Below are 12,417 nucleotides of genomic sequence, written 5' to 3' on the forward strand. Positions count from 1 at the left end.
CCTCAGGAACAAAGATTATCCCTGGAATTACATGGGGCTTTCACTCCAGTTCCCTATGCCCCAAATCCTGTTCCTTGTACCCAGCCCAAGCAACTGACTGGATGCTGGATATCTCTTCACCAGGCCAGTTTGCAGCTACTCCAGCCTCAGGACTGGTGTAGGCTCAATGATCTAATGCCAAGCTATATGCTGGCAGCTTCCAATAGAGCCCTGCTATCCCTTCTTCCCCCCAAAACTCCTTGTGTGAGAGTCATATCAAGCCCCACAGAGCTAGACACGCAGCTACCCAGGCTTCCAAAATTCTTCCGCCCGGCAGCATAACAATACCCATTCTGCTGAATTTGGGACTCTTTTCAGCCACAAATGGCAGCAGAAATTGCTCCTAGCTGCATAATTTTACCATCCCCATGTTCATTAGAAGGAAAATCCATTGAGCCAAGTGCAACATAGACATTTTCTGTATCTGCCTCCCTGCTTAAGGCACTAAAGAACCAAAGTACATCTCTCTGTTGAGATACATTTATATAATATCAGACTATGTCTTTATGTTTGTCTACATTTTTGAAACACTGCCTGAAAGGTGGAAAGGTGTTTCAGAGTAGCAAGAATCTAGGATTGTGAAACAAGCTACAGTAAAAGTATCTGTCCTCTATAAATTTGACTATAGAAAATGATATATAGTTCTAACACCAAAAGATGGTCAAACTTATTTGTTTAGGCTTGGCATGTTATCTTGATTAGATTTGTCTACCAAAATACCATTTCTTTTAATGATAAAGTTCAGTGTTAGACATGTCTTATGTATCTGGTGTATTATCAGCTTGAATTAAAACCGTGCACATCCAGATCTTTACACAATTAACATACCCTGTTTAACAGTAACAGCTTCAGAAAGAGGCAGCAGGGCGACTCCTCCAAGCATTTGCTTGTAGGTGAGACAAATGGCTTCTTGCTCCCCTGGGCTGGAATAAAATTATTTTAAGTCTTGGTGTAGAAAATGTTTTCAAATGAGTTTACTCTGTATTTGTTTTCCTTTGCAGCTGTGATGAACATTGGGGTGGGCTCTACTGTGATGAGCCAGAGGCAGCCCTTCCAACGCAACTTAAAGACAACTTCAATCGAGCTCCGTCTAATCAGAACTGGCTAACAGTAAATGGAGGGAAACTGAGCACAGTCTGTGGAGCTGTGGCATCTGGAATGGCTCTTCATTTCAGCGGGGTTGGTGTTTAACTCTTGCCTGTTGACTGTACCAATGTGGTTGATTTAGGAAACTGAATAAATAAGTAACCAAAAAAAATTATTAGAAATAAATCAAAAACGTATATTTACTTCCTTGATGAGGGTCAAGTTCTGGCAGACTCTGCATTGGTGCCTGCCAGAAACACTACAGAGAACTGGATACATCTCTTTCAGCTCATCCCATCCCCAGCACCCAAGGAGAGGTCAATGTGCAGGTTCTCTGAAACAAGCCATAGAGGGGCCTCCAGAAATGAGCCTATAGACCAAGGCACAGTCCATGGTATTGAGCTGTTTTTATCCACTCATTCATCAATGGCCTACTCGTACAAATTATTTGTCCTTCTGGCAAGAATAATCTGTACAGGGTCTGGTGCTGCTGCTATCTAGGCTGCATGTACGTATTAATACTGCTTTTAAAAAGTCTAAACATACTTGTTTTGGGGGCTATTTAAGGTATATTTAGAACTGAGTCTCAGGCCTGTATTATTTTCTAACAGCAGAAAGCAATAACTTTTCACTGCCTTTTCCCATTAAGAGTTAGTTGACACCACATGAATGCACTGGGCAGCGTGAGTGATTCATAAAATACAGGTTGTCTTACAGAAGGTGTAAAAATAATCTATTACAATTGTTCTGTCTCCTGAGGGTATGGGTCTACACATACCAGACTGTTTACTTTCATGTTACTTAAAGTGTTTTATTCCAGCCAGTGTTGAATAGATGGGGATGAGGATTTTTGTAATCTAGATTTAAGAAAACAAAGATACAGTGGATCCTGAATATTGTAAACATATAAATATAGATAGCAATTTGTGACAGTAAATCCACAGTGCACATCTTTCAAGATGGAAAGTAATTGAAACTATGTTTGCAGATCAGATCATTAATTATTCTGTTTTAGCATTAATTATTATGTTGTTACATGGGACTACAAATTGAATTGTAGAAGCATGTAATATTTTAAAGCTTTTTTACAAGGTAGAATTAGCCTATTTGTCACTATGTAGTCTAGCCATTTTCATGTCCATAGAGCTTTGACAAATATTAAGTAATTAAGGATTACTGCTCTAAAGCAAAACCATTTTTGTTTTAAAAGAGTAATGAATGACATTATGGTCCTAATTTTCTAAGAGCCTCAAATTGGTCTCTAATTTTCTTGCCTGAAATTTTTCAGCCACAACCAGTTTTGAGCATAAGTAATAGAGTGATGGTATCTAACAACCTTTTCCGCCTGCAATTCAGTTAGTTAGACATGCAAAGCTGCAGTTGCAAAATTAGATCCCATTTTTGGAAATTTTGCTCTGTGTGTATGTACAGAAAATCAGATCTCCTTCACAGGTTAAAAAAATCTTACATATGACACTTGTGATAAAAAAAGGATATAGTATGTTCCATTCTTCTGGCAAAATTGTTAAATTGTAAATAATCATTTATGTTTTAAATGAGAGACAAATTGGAGAAAGTTTAGAGGAGAGCAACAAAAATGATTAAAGGTCAGGAAAACATGACCTATGAGGGAAGATTGAAAAAATTGTATTTGTTTAGTCTGGAGAAGAGAAGACTGACAGAGGACATGATAACAGTTTTCAAGCACATAAAAGATTGTTATAAAGAGGAGGGTGATAAATTGTTCTCCTTATCCCCTGAGGACAAGACAAGAAGTAATGGACTTAAATTGCAGCAAGGGAAATTTAGGTTAAACATTAGGAAAAATTCAGTAACTATAAGGGTAATTAAGCACTGGAACAAATTACCTAGGAAGGCTGTGGAATCTTCATCCACAGGTTAGAACAGGTTAGACAAACAGTCAGAGATTGTCTAGATAATACTTGGGGCTTGTCTACACTTACCGGGGGATCAACAAGCGGCGATCAATGCATCGGCAGTCGATTTAGCGGGTCTTTACCCGCTAAATCGACCACAGAACACTCTCCTGTCGACTCCTGTACTCCACCGGATCGAGAAGAGTAGGGGGCAGTCCCTTTGACCTCGCATAATGTGGACCCCATGGTAAGTAGATCTAAGCTACGTCGATTTGAGTTACGCCATTCATGTAGCTTAGATCGAATTTCCCCCGTAGTATAGCCAAGGCCTTAGTCCTGCCTCAGTGCAAGGGACTGGATGTCCTATCGAGGTCCCTTCCAGTATTACATTTCTATGGTCCTATGATTCTGTGATTATTTTGGTTCAGTCTTATGAAGCCTTCCTATTAAGACGTTTGGCCTTTTAAAATACCACTTCATTCCCATAAAACAACTGAATAATGAAATAATTAAATGTATTTTTCAGGAATATATTCATTGAAAGCATCACTATCACAGCCTTGGTGATTATCTTAACTGACCAGCCACACCGACAAAAATATGTTTTCTTTTCTTTTTTTTTAGGGATGCAGCCGTTTATTAGTGACAGTGGATTTAAACCTCACTAATGCAGAATTCATCCAGTTTTATTTCATGTATGGATGTCTGATAACTCCTAACAATCGGAACCAAGGTGTTCTCCTGGAGTACTCTGTGAATGGTGGCATTACTTGGAACCTCTTAATGGAAATTTTCTATGACCAGTTCAGCAAACCCGGGTTTGTAAATATATACTTCTACTAATTCATTCTTTTGGATTTTTCACAAAGAATCTGCCCTGATTGCTAATATTGCTGTGTGTAAATAATCTTGCAAACATTTATATACCTGATTAACTTGTGTGCTTAAAGATAAGCATGTGTGTAAGTGCTGGCTGATTGGGCCTCAAACATTAGAGCAGTATACCATCAGTTTAATCAAATGGAGTCTGTGACAGCCAGTTACATTGGTGAATGGTTGACCATTATTCACCAGTAAATGTTAAAGTAAAACTATAGCTAGTCAGAAGAGTTAATTTGATTTATCAATGTCCACACTATTTTTAACTTACATTTATTTATAATCTGATTTCTGATTTGCTAAAGCACAAAGTAGATCTGTTGTCTAAACAGAAGGTCTCTGCCACATTTAAGTCTTATTTTAATGCTGAAGTGGGACTTAAATGATGCACAGGCCTTGGACTGGCCCTCAGTGCACTGATGAATTACTTCCTAATATTAGAAGGAATCAGTGCCATTTTAACCCATGTCTGCATTAGTCGTTTGCTATAAAGGAAATAAGGTAATTGCAATAAAACATTGTTATATGATCAGTGTCTCCAGCTTTGAAAATAAATATCTTAGTTAATATTAACATCAAATTAATATATTGATTCTACTTCAGCATATAATTTCTTTAAATGGTTTTGGCTCCCTAATTCTCTGCTTGGCTCTGGAGCAAGTTAGAGCAGCCCTGGGGCTCCTCTAAACCTGCATCACTGGCAGTGTTCCCCAAAGGGACTGCCCACTTAAGCATATCCAGTACACACCATACTCTGGCTACTCTTCCTCCCTGTCCCTCTCCACTCATAATACACTGCCTGTGCCAGATGCTGCTGGGACAATGAAATAGGAACCAGTCTTAAAGGCTCTGTGTCCATTGAGGAGTCCCCTACAGTGAGGAAATCTCCAGCAGGGAGAGCTAGGGTTAGATTCCGCCCATTTGCACCGTAGGGCAAATAAGATGGACTTGGTCAAAGAATGTGGCCCAACGTTGTTTAAAAGCCCTATTCAGCTTATTTAAAACTTTGTTTTTTCTTTTCAAAATTCAAGAGATTAAGATATGGCTGTCACATGACTTATCTCCATTATTATATTTTAGCTTTGTGAACATTCTCCTCCCTCATGAGGCCAAAGCTCTCGGAACCCGTTTCCGCTGGTGGCAACCTAAACATGATGGCTTAGATCAGAATGACTGGGCTATTGACAATGTGCTGATATCTGGCTCTGCTGATCAGAGGACAGTGTTGTTAGACACTTTTAGCAGTGCTCCACTCCCACAACACGAACGTTCTCCTGCAGATGCAGGACCCACTGGAAGGATCGCTTTTGATATGTTTACAGAAGACAAAACGACAGGTAAAAGTTTGATATCGATCAGAGCCAAAGAGCAGGAAGTCAGTACAGCTACTTCTAAATCTGATCTTGTTGGTCTCACCACAATGAATGTCAGAGCCAGTCCCTGTACTGTACCTTTTTTTTAACCAACAACATGTAACAAACTGCTTTTAAATCTACAAACTGTGCATGGAGGGAAAGGGGAAGTAAATATGGGGGGGGGGCAGGAAATACAATTTTTAAAGAAATCTTGCAGTCAGTTTTTCAAATAACCATTAATTTATACAAAATGGTTTCTTACTAATGAATTCACTTATGAGACATTTCTCTTTAAAGAAAAAGAATTGTCTAGATATTTTTTCTTATTACTGCACCCGTAGCACAGCAGAATTTTATGTTATTGTTTCCAAGAACAAATGTTATTTGACTGAATGCCACATTATTCTAAAAGGATTTCCTACTCTGCGTATTTGTTTCCTATTTTGCAGATATTTGCTAGCAACGATTTTTTAAATAGTTACCCAGCAGATTAAGTTGTTGAGTTATAGCTAGTAAAATATAAATAAGGAAATATTTGTGCATGCTAGTGGGACTAATTAGTTGAAGATATTATGGTATTGTGTAGGTCACACATGCTCTGATTGTGCAATTGACTTCACATTTGCAGACTTCTGCATTCACAGATCTCCATTCAACTTACAAGGGTTTGCCCACAGAGTCAATTGCAGGAGCTTAAATTTGTTTTAAAAAGAGAATATTATTTAGTATCTTATTATTATATAATAAGACAGCAATGTCATGTATGCCACATAATTGCAAAACATATTGAGCAATTCTCAGGTCCTTAATTCTTATGCATTAAAAATTATAAAAGGAGTACTTGTGGCACCTTAGAGACTAACAAATTTATTTGAGCATAAGCTTTCGTGAGCTACAGCTCACTTCATCGAATGCATCCGATGAAGTGAGCTGTAGCTCACAAAAGCTTATGCTCAAATAAATTTGTTAGTCTCTAAGGTGCCACAAGTCCTCCTTTTCTTTTTGCGAATACAAACTAACACGGCTGCTACTCTGAAACCTACCATTAAAAATTATGTAAACAGGTTTATGATCAGAGAATAGCATAGGCTGTTCTGAATGTTAAGTATAGACATATGGGAATGATGAATACTAAAGTACTCTGGAATTTTGTAAAGAACAATACTAAATAGTTTGTACATAGTTAAAGACTTAATCCATTGCTTATCCTTAGTGGTTAACACTGTTTACTGTTTTCTTTATGTAATGTTGCAGTTATACAATATTGACTTTAATATTTATTTTCAAGTGAATGAACATTGGCTGTTCCATGATGATTGCTCAATTGAAAGATTCTGTGACTCTCCTGATGGTGTTATGATCTGCGGTAGCCATGATGGCAGAGAAGTTTATGCGGTCACCCATGACCTAACTCCTACAGAAGGCTGGATTATGCAATTCAAGGTAAAATCTTTATAATCAAAATATTATGCATAATTATTCTAAAACAGCCTGTTTTCCTCAGAGCAGGACAGATTTACAGGAAACGGCCTGATATGTGTTGCATAGACCAGGATGTCTGCACCACTGTCCCCTGCTGAAAGGCGTGGCGCTGCTCACGTATTGTTATTGTTACCCTCCAGTGGTGACCTACAAGCAGGCTGTTGGTTGGTGTTGGTGTTACTGACAGGGTACAAAGATAATCCTGAGTTGGTGTTACTGACAGGGTGCAAAGATAATCCTGAGTTCTGTTTCTGATGGTGTAGGTGTGAGAACATGATGCAGCTATGGGATTTGTTACAGATACACCAAGTGTGTTTTGTCATATATGATTAGTGAAGTGACAGCTAACCAAAATTTACACATCAGTATAATTTACTTGTTACCATACAAATTTGGAGTAATTGAGCTTCATGTTGTTTGCTCCTTGGGGGTTGGGTGAGCCCACCAACAGGCTGTGGCGCTAGAATACAGCTACGCCTCCTGTATGGTCACTGTTCCAACATATGGGTTGAAAAAGCAGCCACTTTCCTTCCACATCCCTTTAATGAGCTACTGAATCAGTGTAAGTACAGTTCCAGTGCACCCCTGTCAAACCTGCCCCATATGGCCTCCTATATACCAGACTACCTGAACCCAGCATAGAGAGACTCTACCAACATACAGAAGTTGCTTAGGAGCCCTCTGCAGCTTGTCTGCCCATGTTTCCCACATAGAACATCCACAAGGGTTAAGTGATGTGAGGGACCTTGCACAGGACTTTTCACTAAGGAGGAAATGTCACCCTTTATTATACATTCCTCTGTGAAATATTTGTATCTTAACTTTTGCTGTAGTGGGATGGTAATAGGATGAGTGCAGCTTGCGTGGGAGGTACTCTGATTTGGTGGATAATGCACCAGACTTGGGAGTCATGAGATCAGGGTCCATTGATTTGTAGTAGGATTTTGGACTCAGTTTCCCCATTTGCACATTGGGATTAATGATGAGATCTATGGGTGGCAAGTGCTATATGAGTGCTGCTAACTGTTACTAGTGTAACTTAAAGCATAATCTCCAGTCAACTTTCTTGCTGAAAAATCTTTAAACTGTAATCATCCCTCCAGCTCTTTATTGATACTAAGAACTGTTACAATACCAACTTACATATGCTTTTTATCTATATTAGATTTCTGTTGGATGTAAAACTTCAGAAAAAATTGCACAGAATCAAGTCCATGTACAATATTCCACTGACTTTGGTGTGAGTTGGAGCTATTTAGTTCCGCAGTGCTTACCTGCAGATCCAAAATGCTCTGGGAGTATTTCACAGCCCTCTGTCTTCTTTCCAACAAAAGGATGGAAAAGGATAACTTATTCACTGCCTGAAAACCTAGTGGGCAAGTAAGTATGAAACAACTACTCACATTACCTTGGGTTCAGCGCAGAATTAAAGGAGGACTAAATAGTCTGAAAACCATGGCTATGTATACACTTCCTTATGCAAAAGATCTGCTCCATGGCCTCAGGTCAGCAAGATACATAAGCATAGACCTAATTTTAAGAACCCTGAGTAGTCCTATTAATATCAACAGAACTATTCATGTGCTTAAAGTAAGGCATGTGCTTAAGAATCTTGCTGAATTGGGGCCCCTTTGTCTATTCGGAGTCCTAAATGCTGACTGATTTTAAAAAGGGGTTTATTCATTATTGGCTCCTGTTTGACATGCAGGACCAACATTGCTCTGTGAGAAAGGGCTGGATTCTATTCTGGCAACACCAGTGGCATTTTTAACTAGATTCTAATTGCATATGTTTTCAGGCAATAGAGGTGCACGGCTGTAACTAAGGGCAGAGTTTGGCCCACTGAATCTTTATGGTGAGCCAGAAAGAGCACAATTTTGGTTTAAGATACTTGGTTGAGTTTACAGAGCTAGAAATTGGGGTGGGGGAGTTATTTACTTGTAAGATGAGTAAACGTGACATGGAAACAGAATGAACAGGGACTCTTATGATGCAATCTTTACAGTCACTTTTCAAAGTTGAACCACTCTTCAGAGTGACTGGGTATTTATGTTCCTACTGACATCATTTTTTTTCCTAGGACATCCTCCGAAGTTCAAGAACTCCCCCCCCTCCCATTTTTTCCTGTTCTTTTTTTCAATGTGCCCATACCATAGCAACTTTCTCTCTTACGTAAAAGGGTTGGAAGAGGTTCTCTTCAAAGCTGCGCTCCAGAAGAGTTTGCTGAAAAGCACTGCAAAATTCTTCCTTCCCAGCAACCGAGTAATCTGCTTTTGCAGCACTCCAGCCCATGCCACCCGAGAAACAAGAGATCCATATCAGATTTCATGTCTCATGTTTCTCTCTTCTCCTTAATACAGTTTTGCTGGATGATGCACTTCCATTCTTTCAAAGAAAGGATAGAAGAGATTTGGCTTTCTATAAACATAGGGCAAGAGAGTGATAATGAAAATCACCTGGGGTTTTTTCTACCAAACTTAAGAATGATTCGTGGTCTGAACAAATTGCAAAATTATCCTTTCTTATCTGCAGTTCAGAGCTGTACTGCATATTCCAATCTGTCCAGAGACCCAAACTGAATTACAGGGGGAATTTTGACTTTAGACAGTGAAAAATGCTACCCGAATTATCTGTGCATATTGCAACAATATATTTTTTCTAGTATTAAGCACTATGAATTGCATTATTTGAATAATCCTTTTAAAATTAAATCATCTCAGAAGAAACTAGAATAGAATATTTTTTCCTGTCACCTGTTGACAGTGGCTCTCACAGATCTAGCCCATATATTCTATGTGATCTTTTATACAGGACATAAAATGGATTCCTACGAAGAATGCTAAGCATCATTTTAAAAGGCTCTGATCCTAAATGTGTCTGATTTTATGCCATGAATAGTCCCATTGTGTTCAGTGGGGCTACTCACAGCATTCGGGCCTAAAACAGAAGATTTATACTGGAGTTCAGATGAAACATCTCTTTCTGCTTTAAAAGAAAATAAAACTTCTTTAAACTGAAAACAAGAAATGTGCATTTTATTTAGTTATAATCTAGTATAGTTTAAATAACAACATGTTAAAATGGAATGATCAGTGTCAATTAGAGGAATGACTAATATGCCCTATAGAAACATTTTAATTAACATATCTCCTGCTACAAAAGTGTCTTATGATATGTTACCCCATGAAGTGCTGTTCATAAGCGTATGTATGTAGTGTACATTTTTCATTTGTGTAAAGTTATCTTTTTACCTGTATCTGTTTTTCTTCATTCTTGTATGTACAGTCCAGTGAGGTTTAGGTTCTATCAGAAGTACTCAGATATTCAGTGGGCCATTGAAAATTTCTATCTGGGACCTGGTTGTCTGGACAACTGTAGGGGCCATGGCGACTGCCTGAAAAAACAGTGCATCTGTGATCCGGGGTACTCTGGTCCAAACTGCTACTTGACTCAAACTTTAAAGGTAACTTAAATGCATATGGTAGTACTGCAAAAGTTTGTTACAAAAAAATTGAATCAATAGAGCTTTAAAAAAAACAGAGATGCACTCCAACTGGAACTTGGGGTCTGACTCCTCTCAGACTTTTGAGATCCTCAAATCTACATTCAGATCTGAACTGTACAGCTCTGGATCATCTATTTAAAAATATATCATTTCTGTATTCTAAAGAAATATCATCTTATCACTAACACCAATAATTACACTATCTTTTCCTTCTGAAGTAAAAAAAACCCATGAAACTGCTATTTACCAGTTGCAGTACATTGCTATGTGTAAATGAACAAAACAGTTCTCAAATACACTACTAATAAACCTGCTGTTAGTTCCTGGATACAACTGCTGTTGCAAATTTACCAAGACCAAGTATCGAAAACTCATCTTTATAATGAAGAGGGAGACACAAGTAAACAAGGCACTGAACTCCAGATGATATGAAATTAATTTAAGGAACTTATAAAGTTTCATGTAATTTTAATTTTCTACAGTTGTACTCTACATCCCAGGTTAATACCTTACTGCAACAAAAGGTGAAATGGTATTTGTGTGTCTGAAGATATTTAGATGTGAGATGATGGTGTGTAACAGGCCCAGACATACAGCAAAAGAGTACAGTGTAGGCAAAAATATGCTTTTAGGACTTGAGCAGGTGTCTCCAATTTAAAATACTGTTTTATATTTTGAGGGAAAAACTTTAAGAATTCCCAAACTGTATTAAAATTACAGCATTCCCCTTGCTCAGGTTTCCTGAACCACATTTATACACGATGTTGTCTGTACATAATCTACAGAAGAGAGACGTTGGTTGAACCACATTTTTTCCAAAGGAAATGCAAACCACACAAGATGTGAATTAAATGCTACTTGAATTATTGGTATTCTTATTTATTACTATTGGTAGTGGTAGTAGTAGTATTTTAAGGTACCAGTTACATAAATGTAAATTAGTACCACATCGCTACAGGAAATGGATCAATTTCCCTCCTTTCCACTAAGATTAAAGCCATTTACTTCTCATATATTCAATTTAAGGATTTACTTGCAGAACATTACTGATACGGCCATTTTACAGGCCATTGCTTTTGTTATCCTGCCAGAAGAGGTGACTCTTGCAACACACCCAACTAACATGGTGGAATGTAGAAACAGAGGCAGCTCTAGATCATTTAAGGGTGGCTTGTAAACTAATCCCTTCATCTATGTCTTCATCTATTTGTTATTTTTTATTGATGATGTGTGACTAGTATTTAATATAGGGTGAAATCCTGATTCCATTGAAGTCAATGAGAGTTCTGCCATTGGTGTCACTGGGGCCAGGATTTCATCCCTGATATTATTTCAGCTCCCTGATTAACTGACTAAAACTTTTATAAATAGGAAGATGGAACTTAGAGAGATTCCCATCTGGGCTTTGTACAAATACCCGTGGCACAAACCATTACATAAACATATATTCACAAGTAATCCAAGACTTTCACTTTCCACATTCACTCTTGTGGCCAACACATCACTTGTACAAGTACTTGTGGGAAGAATATAAAAAGGGTCACGAATTCCATCAAAATAAATAATCTTTTATTGAAAGTAATGTTTGTGAATATATATATATTTAGTAGCTGCACAGCACTGGTCAGTATATACCTATTTTTAAATATTTAGGGCTCAATTTTCCTCTCAGTAGAGCCTCAACCTGGCCTGCTTCAGTGTTGCAGGTGGTAATAATTTCAAGTTTTGGGTTCACAATTGTGCACTGATACAGTCAATGTCGTTTTAGATGTCTGACTACATGCTTATATGCTCTGCAAGGCTGGGACCATGTGTCACTGTATACTTGTACAGCATCTAGCACAACGGAGCCCTGATTCTAATTGTGTGTCTGGGCACTACCATAAAGCAAATAATTGCAAATAGTAATTGTTCCCATATATCAGGCATTTGAACATCTAAATGACCCTATTTGTGCCCACAAAGCTATTGTGTCTGTAAAAGGCTGGTGACCCTTAACTCACACACAAAAAAAGCAAAAAACATTTTACAGTTTACATGAGTATTTTAAACATACTTATGTTTGCAGTGTTATCATAGCCATGTTTAAGAGAGACAAGGTGGGTGAGCTAACATCTTTTACTAGACCAACTTCTGCTGGAGAGAGAGACAAGCTTTGGAGTTACATGAACCTGAAGAAGTGCTCTGTGTAGCT

At 38.1% G+C, this 12,417-nt stretch overlaps 1 protein-coding gene across 1 annotated transcript in view; it reads left to right on the forward strand.

Moving 5' to 3' along the window:
* The window catches only part of RELN (reelin), a 451,858-nt gene that overhangs the window by 410,906 nt on the left and 28,535 nt on the right, over nt 1-12,417 (forward strand). Inside the window, exons 48-53 of the mRNA XM_084611658.1 lie at nt 1,041-1,218; nt 3,627-3,820; nt 4,962-5,218; nt 6,525-6,679; nt 7,884-8,098; nt 10,004-10,181. Coding sequence (XP_084467784.1) covers nt 1,041-1,218; nt 3,627-3,820; nt 4,962-5,218; nt 6,525-6,679; nt 7,884-8,098; nt 10,004-10,181 — 1,177 coding nt within the window. The remainder of the gene's footprint in view (nt 1-1,040; nt 1,219-3,626; nt 3,821-4,961; nt 5,219-6,524; nt 6,680-7,883; nt 8,099-10,003; nt 10,182-12,417) is intronic.

This window comes from Lepidochelys olivacea, assembly GCF_965140295.1.
Source record: "Lepidochelys olivacea isolate rLepOli2 genome assembly, chromosome: 1".
Classification (NCBI taxonomy): Eukaryota; Metazoa; Chordata; order Testudines; family Cheloniidae; genus Lepidochelys; species Lepidochelys olivacea.